We start from the raw sequence: 18407 nt of genomic DNA on the forward strand, positions 1-18407 counted from the left end.
TGTCACTGGGGTAAATGATTGACGTGTCCATTTGAAGAGAAAAGTCTTGCGGTGAATCACACCCTGAGCCAAAGTTTGAAAATTCGCAGATCAGTGACGTGCCACTCGACGCAGCCGAGTGGCTTTCAGCATCTTTGCGCCGGAGCAAACTCTCGCGTCACTATCATGCGGGCAGGCGCCGCCCTGGCGTCAGGGCCACAGCTATGGAGCAAAGTTACAAACTACTTAGTAGTGTCAGGCACGACCGATAGACGCTCGACCCTACGACAGTTGCCACTTTTTACCTGCGAGGCAGGTTCATCGGCTGAGAACGCATGAGCGCTTGACTCAACGGCGGTTGCAAGTCTTCACCGGGAAGTAGCTTTTCTGGCGAAGAAACTTTGACCCAATGCAGTTGCCAGTCCCCTTGGAAAGTAGGTTTGTCGACTAGGTGATCTGGACCAGGACCTTTGGCAGGCTTTGTTTGTATAAAAGAAATGTCCCTCAGTGCTCATCTTTCGTCTTTTGCCTGAAGTGTTATACATACGGAAAAGCAAGGATATCAGACCGAAGCAGCTCTGGAAAATCAACACAAACAGCTTTTCCCATCATTACTTTACATCACCAAGCAACATACGTCTTCGTTATGCAGCCTACGTGAGTCCCCATGCCCCATGTCCAAGGCTCGTCGCGCCTTTCTTCACGCCAGTGTCGCTGACCCAGACATCTCCACGCAGAGGCACCGTCCAGCCGTCGGTGATGGAGCAGTCGTGGAGGCAATACGTCTCTGCGCACGGCCTGGAGCCTGCGGTGGTTGGCAGCGACGAATCGGAGCAGATCCGATACGCTGCCATTCAGGAGCGCCTTGCTCAGGCTGAAGAGCAGCGGAAGGAGGATGAGGACGCCCTTCTTCGGCACCACAGATTGCTGTCACGATGGCAGAGCGGCGGCAAGGGAGCCGACATTGGGTCATATATGCCCAGGCTCCGACGCATCGCCAGGGCCGCCGAGGGCATCGAGACGAGCCGAGACTTGCGACAGGAGGCCGCGCAGCGACACGAGTCGTTGCAGGAGTACTGTGAGCGGGAGTGGCCCCGGTTTTACCGCAAGACCAGGGTCCGCATCGGCCACGGCCTCGAGTCGGTCGAAGCAGTCGTCTCCACGTCACAGTACAATGCGGCGTACTATGGCAGCCACCAAGGAGGGGACTACATCTTCCGCCATGTGCCCGAGGTGCTAGAGGATGACGGGCAGGCGATATCCTGGTCCAGTGATCTTGCAAAGGTGCGCTTCGCAGCCGCCATCGGTGAGAACGAAGCCGATGTGGAACGGTCCTTTGTGTACTGCGGCCAGGTGCCTCGACCCTTGCGCGAGTACCTCAAGCGCCTGCACGTGGTGGTCCTGGAGGTGATGCAGATTCTGAGCGGCATCTCCAGCGTGTTTTCAGAGATCTCAGACGACGCCTCCATGGCTCCGACGATGGTCTTCCGGCCCGACAGGCAACTCTCTGGCCCAATGCTCGCCGACTTTTGCTCATCGTGGAGCCACGCGCTTCACACGGCCAACCCAGTCACTGTTGAGTGGGCCAGGACCAAGCTCCGCGACGGTCCGAGAGTCCTCGAGTTTGCGCAGCTCCTGCACAGGATACGTACCGCCGGGCTGCCCGAGGCTACAGGCTCCATGTGGCCATTGATTGTGACTCTGGAAAAGGCCACCGGCCGGACCTTCTTCGAGATGATCGACGCGGCGGATCTCGAAGCGGCGCGCAAAGCAAAGAGGCTGCTCCTGCACGAGAAGAGGTTTGAGCATATGTTCCTGTATCAGACTCGTGAGGATGAAAACACAATGGTGAGTCTCATCTTTTCTTGTTATTTTACGATCCTTTGCAGGTAATGAAGTGGGCGAGAGATTGAATTGGGTTTGTTTGCGAGCAGGTGCGACGACGAGGCGTGTTAGTCGGGATGGCGTTAATCCGGATTCCGGCCTCGTGCCAATTGATCCACCCGACCGCAGCTAACATTTTCCGCTTTCCACCTCTGCCCAGGATATCCACAAGTTTTACACTGACGACGTCTACCGCGACGCCCCCAACCACCCCGACCGCGTCTACACTCGCCTAGACGTCCGCGAAGCCTTGGAGGTTGCTGAAGGTCTCTGCCACGACATTGAGCTCGACGACAGAGTCGCGGACCTGACAGAGTCAGACGCCTCCGACCCCGAAGACACGGAGCAGGCCCTCTCCGACTCTGAGCCGTTCGACGTCGGTCTCGATAGACTGCTGCATCCTCGGCGGAAAGAGTCCTCCGTGCACGTTGAGGATCACCGCGAACGCCGCCCTTCGAAGCGAAGACGCGAGAAAACTCTCTCACGCGAGACTCCCGTATCGAAGAAGAAGCGGAAACGGCGCGAAACGCGGTCGCCGCCAGTCCCAGGAGTCGCGACGCCTGATTCGAACAACGCGGACACGGGTACAAGCGACTAGAAGCTGTAGCGACTAGCGAGGCATACGAGGTCCCCAAGAAATCGGCACAAGGCGACACGGCAGCACAACCGCCCGTCTTCCGCAGCAACGATGGCGTCTCTCTTCTCCCTCAGGGGGCTATTCGCCCGCCGTGCCGCGGCTCCCACCGCCCAGCCCACGACCTGCACATCCGCCACGCGCCTCTTCTCGACGACACCGTCCGTCGCGGCGCGCGCACCGCCCAAGTCCGTGAGCAAAGGTAGCAGCAGCAGCGGCGCCAAGAGCAGCAGCGCCGGCAGGCCCACGCGCAAGAACCGCGGGCCGACGCGGTCGGAGAACCACTCGCGCATCAAGACACTCCGACAGAACATGTTCTCGCCCGCACCGCCGCCGCTGCGCATGGCGCGCCTCCGCTACCTGCGCCACTGGACCATTCACCGCGCGTGGCAGCTCTTCCGCCGGCAGCAGCACGAGGCGCTGGACCGGGAGCGCCACCGCATGCACGCGGGCATGTTCAATGCGTGCGAGGAGCTGCGCCGCACCGTCGGGCCCGAGGGCCGCGACGAGGGGTACCTGTTTCGCGTGGCCATGGAGAAGAAGGGCGTCTACGGCATCGACGGCGTGCCCATTGAGTATGCGCGCTTCCAGACGGATACGCCCGCAAAGGAGGCTTGGAACCACGACTGGAAGAGGTGAAGGGGGTCTAGCGTGTATGAGTAAGAACGGAGGGAGGGGGCTTGGCTTTCTATTTTTATGCAGGGCATAGCCATCCATGTATCACCATCATGGGTTAGAGCACGGGTTAGGGCTCGTGTCGACAACCGAGTAAAGAACAGCATTGACGGCAATTTCAGTTCATCCATGAGATGGCGATTTGCAAAATCTTTCGTGGCGTGGTGCTGGACTGAGAAAATTCGCGCCAATTGGGAACTGGCTCTGCAGTCGCATATGCTGAGCCACACCAAGTCTGCTCGCCCGTCTCCTGTGCATCAGAGTGTCAAGCATTCGGCCAAATCGCGCAGCCATGACTCACGCGACGATTACGCGCGAAACGGGAGGGAGCGGGAACGAAATGGGTCAAAACATGAATCCTGCTTACTGTTCTATGCCTAGGCGGCGGTCACGCGCGCGTCGTCGTACCTTTATTAATACAGAGAGTGAGAAAAACCGCTTCTCTCCGTCTCCGTCGAACAGACAGATATCCAGTGTGTGCGCCCGCCGCTGCTCCTCCCAGGGCGCTGTATGTAAGAGAGTGTGGGGACATAAAAATGACAGATGCAGAGATGGACATGGCAAGAAAAAGAGAGAGGAAGAGGGAAAGGGAGGGCGAGGGCGAAGGGGGAAAGAGACTGCACAAAGAGTTCGCTTGCCGAAACAATCCAAGAAAGACATGCTAATGCCGCGTGCGTGCGTGCGTGCCACCAGGGTGTGCGGAGTGCGAGCCCAGGGGGGGCTGGAGGGCCTGCGCACTGCGCTTTTCCCAAGGCCATTCACGGCCGCGACGCAAAAGGTGATGTGATGTCCAAGGCCGTTAAGGCACCCCTGTCGGTGCTGCATTCGGTGTTGTTGATTCTTGCTCCCCTGGTCCACAGGTCCGGACTCGTCGTTCCCATAGGGCTGACTGACTGCCCGCACGACAGATGACGGGATGGTCCCGCTGCACGGGGGCACTATAGGACGACGCAGCAGCCAGACCCCTCCCCTTTTTCAAAAGTCAACAAGGCGGCGCGCGTGGCGGCCTCGAAGACGTCATCGACACCCTCGCCGCTGAGACTCGAGCACTCGAGGTATCTCTTGGCACCGACCTCACGGGCTGCTACCTCGCCGTCGTGGGGTGTGATGAATCGCAAGGACTTCTTCCGCATCTCTTCAACGGCGACAGGGTCTTCGCGAAGGTCCTTTTTCAGTCCCACGAGAATGATGGGCACCCCAGTGCACAGGCGCATTGCCTCCTCGATCCACTGCGTGATGTGTCAGCTTGTCGGCAAACAAAGCATACCAGGCCAAAGGGGGAAATTCCCGACCTTGTGCTTGACATTGTCCAGGGAATCGGGCGTGTCAATTGAGAAGCCTATTAAGATTACGTGCGCCTTGGAGTACGCGAGGGGTCGTAATCGTTCATAGTCTTCCTGGCCGGCTGTATCCCAGAGAGCCAGCTGTACGGACTTGCCGTCTACTCTGCAGTCGGTCACGTAGTTCTCAAAGACTGTGGGGATCTGTTTTTGTCGGCTGGTCAGCTCGCGGGCTTCGGGTTTCCGAAACTAAGCGCGGGAGGAAGCTCACGTAATGCTGCACGACGATTAGCTACATGCAATGCATCATGAGGGGAGGGTCAACTTGCTGTTGGGAAATAGCCGAGGGTGAAGACGCTCAGCAGACTCGTCTTGCCGCAGGCACCGTCTCCGATTATGACCAGTTTCCTACACAGGTACTCGTCAGTCAGCTGCCATGATAATAGTCGGACTTGGAGCTCTAGAGGTGCGAGAGCGAGACAACCACGGGTCGTGTGCGGCCGGGTAAGGAAGGGAGCAGGCGGCAAGGCACTGCACTCGAGTCGGCGTACCTGCGGATGACATTCTGGGGATTCGCGCTCGCCATGGTGAAACAGAGCCAGCTCCTCACGCAACACTCTCAATTGGGGCCGCGGCGAGGTTAGAACCGCTGTTCGGCTCAAAGTTGTAGGTGCAGGGTGAAGCGCGAGACCTCGTCAAGGCCTGGGCGAGTCGTCGGTCGGGTGCCGCTTCGGCTGGTGGAGCAGGAAGGCAGGCAGCTTTCGTGTCCCGACCACTGCCCCTTTTATTCTGTGCTCGGAAGCACGTCGAAACAAGCTCGTAAGGCGCGGTCGTCGGAGGCCGTAGACTTGATCGGCAGGGCTGCCGGTGCGGTGGGACGGCTTGGGTGGAAGGACAAGCTTTTCGTCGAATACGAGCTGAAGAGGTACCGTACGTCGGCGCTTCGCGTTCTGACTGCGTTCTGGCTTTAGCAGCCCTGACGGTGGTCCAGAGGCAATCAAAGCGGAGGACAAAGGGCTTACAAGACGGATTGTCGGCGACGGACTCGGGAGAGAGGTGGGAGCCAAAAAAAAAATGATGCAAGAAGAGCTCATGCGATGCAAGGGCGAGCTTTGGTTTCTACACCGGCGGGAGAGGTGGCAGAGGTGCACACGCACGACGGGCTGGGGGTCCGGAGGATGGGATGGACATGGACTGATTGACTGGTGGTGGATCCACCGCCAGTACCTAGGGGAGTTTTGGGGGGGGGGGGGTCCTAAGCTGTCCAGTCCTACTAAGGTACCTAAGTTCTAACCTACTGCTAAACTTACTGCTACTACCAGCTTTAGTACGGGCTGCGATACATGAGTCCCCAGGGGCACAGAGACCCTACCTGAGCGTCGTGCCGACGCGATGGTGACCGCCAAGGCACACACGGAGGCGCCTGTGGTGCGTACCCTGAGGTGACCCTGAATGGCCGTATCGGCTTACCTAATTGCAACGTCCTGACGCGCCGCGCCGGGCTGGGCTGAGCTGAGGTGCTGATGCGGGCAGTTTTGCTGTGTAACAGAAAGCGAGATGTTGTGCAGGTCGACGCGATTGATTACGCCGAGTCGGCCGCGCTCTCATTTGCTACGACGCGGAGCACGGTCGCGACGGCCAGTCCCTCTGAGCTCCCCAAAGTGTCTGCTGGCTCATGATATGATCAGAACCTTCCTGAGCCGCGGCCGGCCAGCCAGATTGAGGACGACGAGAGCGCCAAAGCTCAACACGCCGCCCGTCGCCTCCGCGTCGACACCCTGTCGTTGTCATTTTTATTTTTATTTTTGGGGTTCAGGGTGCTGACCCTACCGGGGCGTCCGGTGTCCGCCATTCCAGTCCCCCAAGAACACGACGGGGGAGGAGGCTATGCAGCGACCATCAAAGCAAGACATCAACCGCCGCAAACTCCATTACGTAGGGCGCCGGGGAACACGGCCAAGCGCGCCTGGCTTCGCCATTGGCTGTGAGCTCCAGGGATGACAGGCTCCCCCCGATCCGCGGTGTGTTTGCCGTGCCTTGTCCGCCGACTGACGACACAGCCCGAGATTCCTTGACAGCGTGGAGCAGCGCAGGGCTGTCGTTCTGAGCCGCTCACTGGGCGGGGCAGCTTCGGCTCGGCAGTTCCTGCCCTCCGGTGAGTCCGGTCCCGTGAGTCCGGATGAACGACCGTTGCAGAGGCCACACGAGCCTGCGATGCCATTCCGCTGGTCTGTCTAATCCACGAACAACAGCAAGCAGCCAGCCCTGTGTGCATCAACCAAGATGTGGGCTTGCTTGCCTGCCAGCTGCCATCAGGCCATTAGAGACACAAATCCTGGTCATCGCAGGGAATTAGTGAACCCGGTTGTGCTGCGACCTGCTCGGCGATTGGACGCGACAGACACGCAAAGACAGCGTGGCCCGACATGACGAAAGGCTGATTGATGCACGGTACAATATGCGAAGTAGTGGTAGTCGAGGTCGGCCACCATGCGTTGCCGACGTCAGAATGCGCCGCGGCTAAGATAGCGGTTCCAGGTCGCATCGCCCCGTCTCACGAGCAGGAAACCTGTGCGAGCATCGGACGAACCGCGCCGCGGGCGATCCAATCGCGTGTGTGCATACTTGAGGCGCATCGCGTCGATGGAACCGCGACGTCTGGTACAGAGCGACCATGACGTTTGTGTGACAGAACAGAGTCACCGAGGATATCCGAAAGTGCTACTCGGAACCGAAGGATGCGCGCACGGCAGCAATATGCCATCGACGCGGACAACGTATACGCGATGCAGCACGGGGGATAATGGTCATGAGGCCGTCGTCACTCGAGCCTCCACTGGACGCAGAGTCGAGTGTGATGCCAACAAGGGGCATCTAATAATCCGGTTCATCAAGGTGTTGGGCTGGGCCAGACTGCATGTATCGGAACGTCAGGTCGCCGACCAATGAAACTCGCTTCCACATTAGAAAAAAAATCAGCTTCATGTGGAGTCACGTGATTCGGCTGGGGCTCAGTGGGCGGCCCCAGTTTACAGCACGAGGGTGCGCTGCAGGCGCCGAGAGCAGGTGCCTGACAGTCAACAGGGCGTACCTTGTACCCTGAGGCACCTTGAGGGCAGTCGTTGAGGTACCTGCAAATACCAAGGCACTGCCTACAACAGAATGGTACCTGTGGAGGGTGATTGCCTTTGGCCGTCGCGTGCGACACCCAGCCTCAACCGCCCGGATGCATCACGTCCAACAATTACAATGCTACGCCATGGTCTCCGGTATCGACCGGTACGTGCATGCACAGTGAATAAACAGATTGCGCCAGTCACCGGCGCATCTCTTGTAGGCATCAATGCGCCCTGCACGTGGACTGTCGCCAGATACCTCAGTACCTTATCTCAGATGCGTTGCGGTACCTTGGGTACAAAACAATGAGGGGGCCAACCCTCCCGTCCGTCCGCAACGACGCAGGCACATCATTCAACCCGCGCTTGCCCCTTCCGTCGGCGAACCCCACTGCGTCATTGCTGACCTAATGCCCAACCAAGGCGCTTGATAGCCCTGACTGACTCCTCCTCCGCCCCCCCAAAGGGCCGCCTCAAGGCTGGGCTGGGCTGGGCTGGGATGCCCGGGCCCCACTGGGCCAGACGAGCGACAACAGCACACGGCACAGCGCCTATCAATTTGGGACCGCCACTGTAGGTACACAGCGCCGCTGGAGCCTCCATCAATCTCTCTCGCCCGCTCCACACCAACGCCAAACACCACCTGCATACATTCATTCATACATCCCTCACCTCACCTCGCCTCGCCTACCTCACGCCGCCCTCGCTCCCCCGCCGATCACGCCCGCGCAAACCCCCCCTCAGGCCAGTCGCCAGCAGTTCTGCACTCGCCTGCGCCCGCCGGCTCGAGGCTGACACGTTGCGTCCCGCCGACACGCCGGTACACCTCGGTCTATCCCGCGCCCCCGTCCTACGAATCCCACCACCGACCGCGAGCCCTCTTGATGGTGTCGTCGGCCTGCGCTCCGTAAGACGTACGATGCCGGCCTCCAAACAGACCCCGGCCGCTCCTACGCCGGCATCGCCTCGCAGCAGCACCTCAAAGTACACCAATAAGGATGGCTCCAAGTTCATCTACGTCCCCAAGGGAACCTCGCCCTCGGACTCGTCCCTGCCCTCGACCCCGACCCGGGCAAACCACCACCCGTCTGCCCCCTCTCCGCCGCCGCCGCCGCCCGTCGACTCTCCTGCCCCGGTCGTGAACCGCAAGAAGCAGAAGCGCCGCCAAAAGGCCGCCGCAAAGGCCGCCGCCGAGCAGGCGGCCAATGGCCACCCGAGCCCCGCACCGCCAGCTCATCAATCGTCTGATGCTCCCGTCGCCGACGACCAAGAAGACGCCGTCCCCAGCGAGGACGAGGTCGATTTTGGTGGTCCTTCTGCCGACCCCTCCTACCCGACGACCAATGGCAACTCGGCGTCCGCTGGCAAGTCCAAGAAGAACAAGAAGAAAAAGAAGAAGCAGAACGCCGCCGAGTCACCCCTGCCCACGGCCCTGGAACCCAGGCCCAGCCAGCCTGTCGCTACGCGCGGGCCTGGAATGTCTCGAGATAAGATATGGAGCACGAGCAACCACGAGGAGCGGGAGCGCATCAAGGAGTTCTGGCTTGGTCTCGGCGAAGACGAGCGTAAGTCGCTTGTAAAGGTCGAGAAGGATGCCGTCCTCAAGAAGATGAAGGAGCAGCAAAAGCATACTTGCAGCTGCACCGTGTGCGGCCGTAAAAGGACTGCTATCGAGGAGGAGCTAGAAGGCCTCTACGACGCCTACTATCTCGAACTCGAGCAGTTTGCCAATCAAGGCGAAGGACCCCCACTCATGGCCTCAACCACGCACGACTTCCCCATCCAAACCTCACGCCGCCTCCCATCGGGATATGCCGCCCAGCAACCGCCGTCGCGCGGCAGGATAGTCGAGCATGTCGGCGACGATGACGAGGACGAGCTCGAGGAGGTCTATAGCGAGGACGAAGTCGAAGACGACGAGTACAGCGACGACGAGCCTCCCGAAGAATACCACAACACACACGAACGAGACGTAGCCGATTTCTTGACTTTTGGCAACAGCCTGCAAGTCAAGGGTACGCAGCTCCTTGACATTCTTCTCAGCGCATATGGTAACATGGACTTAGGCGGCATTCTCACCGTGGCGGATGACCTCCTTAAGAACGACGGTAAGCGCTTCATCGAGATGATGGAGCAGCTCGCTGAGCGTCGCATGGCGCGAGAGGAGGACGCCCGCGAGCACTTCACCCGCGGCGTCTATGGTCATCCCAACGGCTCATACTCCAATCCTCATAGTCACCCTCCTCCGGAAGAAGAAGACTACGAGGATGAAGAGGACGAGGAAGACGACTATGAGGACAGCCAAGACGAGGAGTATGAGGACGAAGAGGTATACTCAAACCCTTCTGAAATGCCGCCGAGGTTCCATACTGAATGCTGCTGCCAGGACCCCATGACCGAGGAGCAACGCATGGAGGAGGGTCGCCGAATGTTCCAGATTTTTGCGGCTCGCATGTTCGAACAACGCGTGCTGTCCGCTTACAAGGAAAAGGTAGCCAAGGAACGCCAGCAGAAGCTGCTAGAGGAACTCGAGGAGGAGAGTCGCCAGGTCGAGGACCAAAAGGCCAAGAAGGCCAAGAACGCCCAGAAAAAGAAGGACAAGGCGGCTCAGAAGAAACAGGCCCTCGCCGAGGAGAAGGCCCGGAAGGAGGCCGAGCGGGCCGCCGAGGAGGCCGCGCGACTCGAGGCCGAGCAGAAGAAGCTGGCCGAGCAGAAGCAAAAGGCTGAAGAGCGGCGGAAGCAGAAGGAGGCCCAACGCAAAGCCGAAGAGGACGCGCGACTGAGGAGGGAGGCCGAACGGCAGCGACGAATCCACGAGCAGCGAGAGAAGCAAGCCGAGCAGGAGCGCAAGGCCCGCGAGGCCAAGGATCGCGAGAAGCGGCTCAAGGAGGAGCAGCGCTTGAGGGACAAGGAGGCGCGAGAACAGCGGGAGCGCGAGGCGCAAGAGCGCAAGGAGAAGCAGGACCGCGACAAGCGGGAAAAGGAGGCACGGGCGGCAAGGGCTCAGAGGGAAGCCCAAGAGGCGACCGAAGCTCGCGAGAAGGCCAGGGACGAGAAGGGGCACAAGGCACAGCCGACGAAACGCGGGCAGCAACACGCCGCCCCGGTGCCGGCCGCCCTTCCCCAGCTTTCCACCACGAACTCAACGGGCTTTGCCTCTCCGAAGATTCCCGTCGCTACCCCGGCCATCCCCAAGGCTCCGACACCGATCCGGCCGCGGACCGTGTCGCAGCAGCCGGAGCCGGCACCGCAGAGCTCGACAACGACGAGCCAGGCGCCTGGACCGGGTCAAGCTCAGTCACCTCATTCAGTCACTCCCAACCACGCCAGTCCAGGACCGATCGGACAAGATCGAAAAGTAAGCGGGGGCAATGCTATCGCCATGCAGCATCCCGCGCAGCCCACGTCGCCGCAAAGCTCGCAATCCCGGCCGCCCAGTCACACTCCGCCATACCAAGTCCCCCCGATGGCGATGCAACCGCCCCCGGGCCTCGCACACCAACGACCACCTGGATTCTCCAGCCCCATGGGGCATGAGCCCATGTTCCAGTTGCCGTACCGCCCCGGCCCAAACATGATGGTACCGCCGCCTGGCATCAACGGCCCGGCGGGTCGCGGATTCCCGCCCATGCATATGCCGCCCCCTGGATTCCCTCTTGGTGCCAGCGACCAATACCCAATGCCACACGGATTTCCGGTGCCCAAGGACGTCCCGCCTCTGGCTCACACGCGGCAGGGCTCGACGGGTTACGACGGCATGGCTCTGCCCGCGCAGCCCATAGGACGCCCGGCCCCTGCTCCCATAGGCAGACCGGGTAGTGTGAGTCACGGACAGGCACGGGATGAGGAGGAAGACGCCAAGCAGCATCTCGGCAGCCGCGCGCTGCTGGGCGACGACGACACTTTGCCCTCAACCGATCTCAGTTTGGGCAGCATACGCCATCCACCACCTGGCCTTCGCGGCTTCGCTTCAAACTCGTTTGTCGATTCGGGATTCTCTGTGTCGCATAGCCCCTGGGGCCTGCCTTCGGCAGCGGCACAGGCGTTCCCGCCCCCTGGCTTTGGAAACGCGGCATGGGGCTCGCCAACGATGCCTACTGGATTCAACGTCGGATCGCCTGCCGGGCTCGGCTCCACCCGCCCGGCTCAGTCGCGGCACGCGGCTCTGCGCCTGCTGCTCTGCCAAGCTTGTCAAGCACTGGGCAGCACGAGCAGTGCTGACGGAGACGGGTTCATCGATGTGGGCACCATCAAATCGCAGATCGAGTCCCAGTCGGGCGACGCCAGCATCATGGAGCAGGAGCTGCTGAACCTGTGCGACACCGAGGGCAACAGCTCCAACGGTGGCGGCACGTTCGAGACGCGGCGAGATACGGGCAGCCAGGGGAAGCACGGGATCCGGTGGGTGCCGGATCTCAACAACGGCCTCAACGCACCTCACCGCGCGGTTGGGGCCCCTGGGGAGATCGGCAGCCCGCTCGTGGGTCAGGCGTCGTTGTGGAGCATGTAGAGCATGCCCGGCGTGTCGGGCCAGAACGGTAGTCCTACGAGACGCTCGAATCTGCTGCAAAGGATCGGCATCGTGCCCTCGAACGCACCGCCGGCCCGACCGTCGACACGCCCCTCGGCAAGCGATGACTTGCGCAAGGAGGCGCTGGCGACTAGCGGCCGGGCGAATGGCGGCGGTGGCGGCGGTGGCGAAGGCGTCACCAAGAAGGGCGATGAGAGGAACTCGGGCAAGGTCGACACGTGGGAAGGCTTCTACGAGCCAGCCACCGGTGGGAACCCGCGAAAGTGGTACAGCCAGTACTGAGACGGGGCGCACGCGCCAGGGGAGAAGCACGTGTGTGCGTGTGTGCGTGTGCAGGTTGTGAGGGAAGAGAGAGAGCGCGCGCTGAGGCCGGAGCGGGCTGCAGAGGCCCGCTCCATGGCCCCCTTGTCGGCAGCGCGATGAAGCGAATGTGAATATTTTCCTGTTCGACTAGCAGATATCAAGGAGTACCCAGCGGGGTATATTCGCAGCGATGGCAACAGCAATATCCAACTGTAGAGAGAGACGCGTGTGCGCGCGACGTGTGTAGTAACTGCGTTGGTTCGTAGCTGGAGTCCCTGATGTCAAGCTGCGATCTCACCTATCCATCCACCAGGTGGGCAGGTAGGCAGGCACGTGTATGTGTGTGCGTCCCCCTGCGTGTGCCTCTCTCTCTCTCTCTCTCTCTCTCTCTCTCTCCGTGTGTGTGTGTGTGTGCATGTGTGTGAAATTTTGTACGGCATCTAGAAAATCTCTCCTCCTCTCCTCTCCGCTCCGGCCTCCCTCACTCCGGTACGGTACACATTTGCTATCGAGCATGGCGGTGCATTTCCCGAAAATAAAATAGAAACAAAGAGAGAAAACATCCAGATCCCCCCACCGCCTCCCAGGTATATGACCAAAGTTTAGTAACGTAGATTCCATCTCCCCCTCCAATCGCGTGGCAGGCAGTGCCGTCCCCCCGAAAAATGCGTCGTCGTCCATCGTTCTTCTTTTCTCCTCCCCTCGCCCCGTGCCTGCCTATGCCTATGCTCATGCTTATCCATCTGCGAGGTGTGGTGGGTAGCAAAGGTTCTGTTCGGTGTGTGTGTGTGTGTGTGTGTGTGCGAGCGGCCACGCCGCCAGAACCGCGCAGTTCTGACGGACACAGCAAGGTAGACATGATGTCGAGCGAAGTTTTCGTAGGCGAGGGGGGCAGCACAGAGGCCTGTTCGTCGCGTTCATGACCAGTCCTTTCCACATCTCGCCCAAATCGGTTTAGTTTTCCTGGCCGTAACGTTATTCCTGCCGTTGTTCCTGCACCTCCAAGTAACGGGCATGCATGCAACGGCGGTGCGTCCGTCTTCGAAGCCTACGCACAAAGGGGCAGTCCGGACAAACGCAGGTATCGAAACAGAAAACGCTTAGTGAGCCGCGTCGTTAAAGGGGTTGGGGCTCCCGCGGCCGGAGCCCAGACCGCCCGCCTGGTGCTGCTGCTGCTGCTGCTGCATGAGCGGGGTGCGCTGCTCCTGCGCGCGCTTCTTCTTCGTCGCGGCGCGGGCGAGGGCGACGGCCTCCGCCTTTGCGGCGATGCGCTTCTGCTCGCGGCGGTCGCGGCAGCAGAGGAAGGTGAGGGCGCCGAGGCCGAGGGTGATGAGGACGGCGAAGACGATGGCGACGATGATGCCGCCAATGTCGAGGGAGTCGTGCTTGCGCATGCAAATGTCCTCGTTGCCGGCGCCGATGGTGCACATGAGGCCCGGGCTGCACTCGGACGCGGCCACGGCCGTGGGGAAGCACGTCTGCGTCAGCACGTGCTTGCCCGACGTGGTGAGCGGGCACGACGTCGTCGTCGTCGTCGAGGTGGTGAAGCAGAGCGTGCCGCTGAGCTTCTGGTTGCTGGCGGCGGACGTGGTGGCGTCGTCGGCGCGCCCGAGGAGGAAGTTGATGTCGAAGGCGCCGACGGGCGCGGGCGTGATGGCCGCGGCGGCTGGATGTGCGGCGGCGGCGGCTTCGGCGGGCTCGGCGGCGGGGTGTGGAGCGGCGAGGGCGGACGCGCTGAAGAGCATGGCGGCCGCGACGGCCTTGGAGAGGAGTTGTGACCGCATCGTGAGAGTGGGTGGTTTGGTTTGCGTCGTCGCGGAGGGGCGGTGATGAAGGGGAGCTAGCTAGCTATCTATTCCCGTGGTCGTGGACCGTGGTCGTGGTGGCGGCGGTGGGTTGGTCGGAAGCTGTCTGGAGCTTTTACGGGTCGGGTCGGTGTGGGCACGGCGCGCCGCGGGTTCGTTGGGCAGTGCGCCTGATGATGGGTGTTGGTCCGAGCGGGTTCGTCTCAAGGATGAGGGGAGATCGAACCCTGGGGTGGAGGAAAGGGTCAGACGAGCGGGTGTGAAGCAAGCAAGCTCCTCCTTGTAGTATCGTCGTCGTCGTCTTCGTCGTCTCGTTCGATGCAGGTGGTATAAGACTGCGACAAGGGCACGGGGGTCGTCGTCGCGAGGATCAAGCCCAAGCCAAGAATTGAATGATTAGAAAGAAGAAAAAGGAGGGAACACCCAAGGGTAGGATAAACGGGACGATCCGCCTTGTCTGGGTGTCGAGTGACCGCGTGGAAGGGGGAAGAGAGAGAAAAAAGCACTGGGCGATCGATGTGCGTGTGCTCTGCTGCTAGAGGTAGTACAGACAGTAGCGTATCAGCTCCCGTGGGGCGTGGAGGTTTGGTTGCTGAGAGAGCGAGAGCGCGAGAGAGAGAGAGAAAGGGGCGACGGATGATGAGTCGTCGCGCGTCCTGAGCGCCTAGAGTCCTGGTTCCACGGGATGTGTGTTCCGGAGAAAGGCGACCGTCAGAAAGTCGAGACTTTGACAGAGGGCCCCGTATGTGGGAGGGAGGAGAGAAGTGCGAGGGTCGGTCGTTGCACAGGGAGAAGTCACAGCGAGAGAGAGAGAGGAAGAAGAAAAAAAGGGACGTCGAAGCTCGAGACGCCAAGAAAGACGAGAGAAGTGTGAGAGAGGCCCTGTCAGCAGTAGGCGAATAGGAGTAGGCAGTTTGTGGCAGCAGCTCAGCTCAATTGGGGATAGGTGCACGGCATAGTCCGTCCGTCCATGGACAGCGGTCGACGGATGATGGATCTCTCAGCAGAAAACGGCGCGGGAGCTTGCACCGGTTTTTTCTGCCAGGCCATGCCGTAGTTATTAGAGGCTCTCCCCCAGGGTGCCCAGGCCCAGCCATCCGCCGTCCGTCCGTCCGTCCATCCATGTCAGCCCTGACAGTGAGCGAGTGAGAGCAGCTGGGGGAATGTGGCTGGGGGCGGGTCTAAGGGGGGGGGGGGGCTCGGCGGAGACGGGTTGATTGATGGGGAGGAGCCCCCTGGAGGGAGGAGGAGCCACAGAGGTCAGACGGCGGGTTCAACGGACGGGCGAGTTTTTGGTTGGACGCGGCGCTGCCCGCTTCATCAGAGAGGGAACATGGCGCGCGCTGGATTTCTAGCAGCCGTGGGTGCCAGCCCCAATCTGGCTTGGGCCGCGGGGGCTGAGCACTCCAGCTCTGTCCGGGGGGTTGCTCGTCGAAGCCGCCAAACCCATCGACGGATGTGTCCATCCATTCATTCATTCATTCACCAAAGCAAGGGCGTTCCAGCCATGTTGTTGTACAGAATCGATTGAACTGTGGATGATGCGCGTCTCGGCTGTGCAGTCTGTGTGCTCCGTACGACGTGGTACTGGGCAGTTGCTGGCAATAAATGCATGCTATGTATATGCGACCCGCCGGCGGCCAATGCTGGGCGTGGGGCAGATTCAATCATCTCAAGCTCCCTGGCTGCGCTGCCTCAGTGCCGAGGTCAAGGCGCATCGCATCCCCATCGCAGACCGTTTGTCGCGCCGTTTATTAGTTCCAGTGCGCACGCGCACCCGTTTGCCGTTGGCACTGCTGGTGGTTATCCACCTATGCCTGGCAATAACAGCAGCGCCCCAATTCCCCAGGCCCGCCGTGCTGCGACGGCTTTTTCACGGCGAAGAAGGAAGCTTCGCGCATGCATCGTGACATCACCAACGGGCTTCACGGTCGCTGGCACGGACGCCGCGCTGCCCTGCCCTGCGCGAAGACGAGACGCAGCAGCCCCCTCTTTTTCCAATTGCCCGCCTACCTCCCTCCACGGCGAAACCGCAGCCTGCTGTTCCTCCTCGCGCCCGCTCCCCCCATTTTGGCGTGTAGTCAATCACTTTATCAACCTCAGCCTCAGCCTCCTGCCACAAGGGGGGCAGAGGTGGTTGTGTGCAACAGAGGCAAGGTAATAAGCGGCACAGACTGCTAGCTTACCTGGCCGCTGACGGGCCGTGTATTTTTAGCGACGGGTGGACGCTGGGCGAATTTGAGGGTCTCTCGCCCCCTGGAATCTTGCCAGCTCGCGCCTGGAGGCCCCAAATTGCATTCCTCACTCTTGGGCCACCCACCGCCTCGCAACTCGCAAGGGGTGTCAAGGCCGCCGCCATCCCCCGGGGAGGCCAAACTGTCCGGGCAGCACCTACGGATGCCCGCGAATGGCAGCTGGTACATGAATTACGCATTCTCCCTCACATCGTTGGCAAGCGATGGCTTCCGTCTTGCCGTTTGACATCGCCTCAGTGAAGCAGGCAGGCAGGCAGGTAGAATCCCAAGGCCCCCCTCCTCGGATGAGGTGAGACCATCACCACCACCACCAGCCTCCAGAGACGGACAGGGTGCGTCGCGTGTGGCAAAAAAAAATCGGATCGGCCACGTAGGGTGGTGAGGCTGATGAGCCGCGATGATACAGTGGGGGTGGGTAGGCGGATGGGGCAAGGGGCCTCCATGGGAGAGACGGGGCATGCGCGGAAGCCTGCACGGGCCGGGCCATGAATCACGGCGGCGTTGGCGACGACACAGGGAGCGGGAGCGTTCAGTGCCGTTTCGTGTTGCACGACGGATGGAAGGCGCAGGGCGAGATGAGACGAGACGAGACGCGACGCGACGCGAATCGCGGGCAGGGCAGCACCAGACCATCAGACAAAAGATTTGCTTTTTGATGATGTGTGGCTGGGCGGATTTCCAATGGCTCTGGCTGGCTTTGGCTGCGGTGCCTCCTGTGTGGCTAGTGGTGCTGGTGCCGTGCCGAATTGTTGTCAGGCAGCTCAACTTCCCTTTTACCGCAGGGTAAGTAGCCAGCCTGCCTGCCCTTCCAGCTCTCGGATCTCGGGATGCAAGCCCCGAGCCGGCATGACGAGCATCTACACAAAACAGTGTCACCCTCAAGTCTGTCCATGACCGGGGTGCCTTGCCTCGAATTGAGTCCAGGTACGGTACCCCATCTCGCGGGGTCGGTGTCCATGTCGGGGCGAGATGTGGTGCAGAGTCTCAGAGGCAATCTTGCAATCGGCATCGGCAGGCACGAATCCTTAGTGGTTCCCTCCTACAGTATACTTCGCAGTTCCACCCAATCAATCCACGTGAGCCGACGTCATCAAATCGTGCCTCGCCTCACCTCACCCTCTGGAAAGCATAACGCAAGCACCTACCCTGAACGGAAATCGACGGCGGCGTGCCTTTTTCTTGATCAAGTTTTAATGCCAACCATCTAGATTAAAAGAAAGCCCCCTCGCAACGTCTGTTTCGTCGCCTCTTTTGACTCTCCTCCACTCCACACGACACGACAAACATCTTCGCAGGTACTGTGAATATCTACACGACATCGCCACAACCCCGTTTACACCCCCTTACCTATCTACGCACACTTGCTTAGCTCCATCCACGGCAAGCCAAGTACGTCCCGCCGCCGCCATGCCCCTCGTCCCCGGCATCACCAGCAACTCCTCCAACAAGACGGAGGAGTGGCAGAACAAGCTCGTCGGCAAGAAGTTTTCCGAGAGCGAGTCCAACGAGACGGTAAGGCGACCTGATATGCGTTCTGCCCCTGCCCCCTGATGGGCGCTGCTGGCCGGCGCCGTCCACTACGCAATCAACGGTCAAGACATCACCGCCATCGTCATTGTGTCATCTTGCTGACCGGGGTGATCGGGCGCAGATGTTTTGCAAAAAGGACCTCCCCGAGCAGCACCGCGTCATCAAGCCCGGCCAGATGGTGACCAAGGACTTTCACGAGGACCGTCTCAACGTGCACCTGGACGAGAGCGGCGCCGTCTCGCACGTCACGCACGGTTGATACATGACCTTTGCAGATGGGAGCGGGTGAGCAGAGGTTGTGACGGTAGGATGGCGGGGTTGGTTGCGAACCGCGCAGAGGGAGGGACGCTATGGATAGTAGGGCTCCTTGATCAATGGACACTGCTTTAATAAAAGCATCCCCCTTGATTAGAAA

The 18407-nt window shown here is 60.6% G+C and overlaps 7 protein-coding genes across 7 annotated transcripts; 5 read left to right on the plus strand and 2 right to left on the minus strand.

Moving 5' to 3' along the window:
• Positions 1-625: 625 nt before the first annotated feature.
• JDV02_005470 (uncharacterized protein) lies at positions 626-2461 on the plus strand (the record flags this gene model as incomplete). The annotated part of the gene is made up of 3 exons (XM_047986774.1): positions 626-636; positions 717-1827; positions 2024-2461. The coding sequence occupies 3 exons, from the start codon at positions 626-628 to the stop codon at positions 2459-2461; spliced, it is 1560 nt and encodes a 519-aa protein (XP_047842757.1).
• JDV02_005471 (uncharacterized protein) lies at positions 2021-3359 on the plus strand. The gene has a single exon (XM_047986775.1). It carries the CDS (start codon positions 2552-2554, stop codon positions 3134-3136), a length of 585 nt encoding a protein of 194 aa, XP_047842758.1. The 5' UTR covers positions 2021-2551; the 3' UTR covers positions 3137-3359.
• A 410-nt stretch (positions 3360-3769) lies between these two features.
• RHO2 (Rho GTPase) lies at positions 3770-5586 on the minus strand. Its single transcript, XM_047986776.1, has 5 exons — positions 5004-5586; positions 4782-4860; positions 4724-4729; positions 4465-4656; positions 3770-4401 (listed from the first exon to the last, which is right to left on the minus strand). The coding sequence occupies exons 1-5, from the start codon at positions 5036-5038 to the stop codon at positions 4111-4113; spliced, it is 603 nt and encodes a 200-aa protein (XP_047842759.1). The 5' UTR covers positions 5039-5586; the 3' UTR covers positions 3770-4110.
• Positions 5587-8487: 2901 nt separating this feature from the next.
• Positions 8488-12078, plus strand: NST1 (Stress response protein nst1; the record flags this gene model as incomplete). The annotated part of the gene is made up of 1 exon (XM_047986777.1): positions 8488-12078. One exon carries the CDS (start codon positions 8488-8490, stop codon positions 12076-12078), a length of 3591 nt encoding a protein of 1196 aa, XP_047842760.1.
• A 3-nt stretch (positions 12079-12081) lies between these two features.
• JDV02_005474 (uncharacterized protein) lies at positions 12082-12381 on the plus strand (the record flags this gene model as incomplete). Its single annotated transcript, XM_047986778.1, has 1 exon — positions 12082-12381. The coding sequence occupies one exon, from the start codon at positions 12082-12084 to the stop codon at positions 12379-12381; it is 300 nt and encodes a 99-aa protein (XP_047842761.1).
• A 1121-nt stretch (positions 12382-13502) lies between these two features.
• Positions 13503-14186, minus strand: JDV02_005475 (uncharacterized protein; the record flags this gene model as incomplete). Its single annotated transcript, XM_047986779.1, has 1 exon — positions 13503-14186. The coding sequence occupies one exon, from the start codon at positions 14184-14186 to the stop codon at positions 13503-13505; it is 684 nt and encodes a 227-aa protein (XP_047842762.1).
• A 3683-nt stretch (positions 14187-17869) lies between these two features.
• Positions 17870-18251, plus strand: JDV02_005476 (uncharacterized protein; the record flags this gene model as incomplete). Its single annotated transcript, XM_047986780.1, has 2 exons — positions 17870-17974; positions 18114-18251. The coding sequence occupies 2 exons, from the start codon at positions 17870-17872 to the stop codon at positions 18249-18251; spliced, it is 243 nt and encodes an 80-aa protein (XP_047842763.1).
• Between the last annotated feature and the right edge of the window lie 156 nt (positions 18252-18407).

The sequence above is a fragment of the Purpureocillium takamizusanense genome, chromosome 4 (assembly GCF_022605165.1).
Source record: "Purpureocillium takamizusanense chromosome 4, complete sequence".
Taxonomy (NCBI): domain Eukaryota; kingdom Fungi; phylum Ascomycota; class Sordariomycetes; order Hypocreales; family Ophiocordycipitaceae; genus Purpureocillium; species Purpureocillium takamizusanense.

Coding starts and splice junctions, on each gene's coding strand:
- JDV02_005471 (XM_047986775.1), top strand. CDS start 2,552: ATGGCGTCTCTCTTCTCCCTCAGGGGGCTATTCGCCCGCCGTGCCGCG.
- RHO2 (XM_047986776.1), bottom strand. CDS start 5,038: ATGGCGAGCGCGAATCCCCAGAATGTCATCCGCAG. Junction 4,861..5,003: donor CCCCAGAATGTCATCCGCAG/GTACGCCGACTC, acceptor GTACCTGTGTAG/GAAACTGGTCATAATCGGAG. Junction 4,402..4,464: donor TGGACAATGTCAAGCACAAG/GTCGGGAATTTC, acceptor CACATCACGCAG/TGGATCGAGGAGGCAATGCG.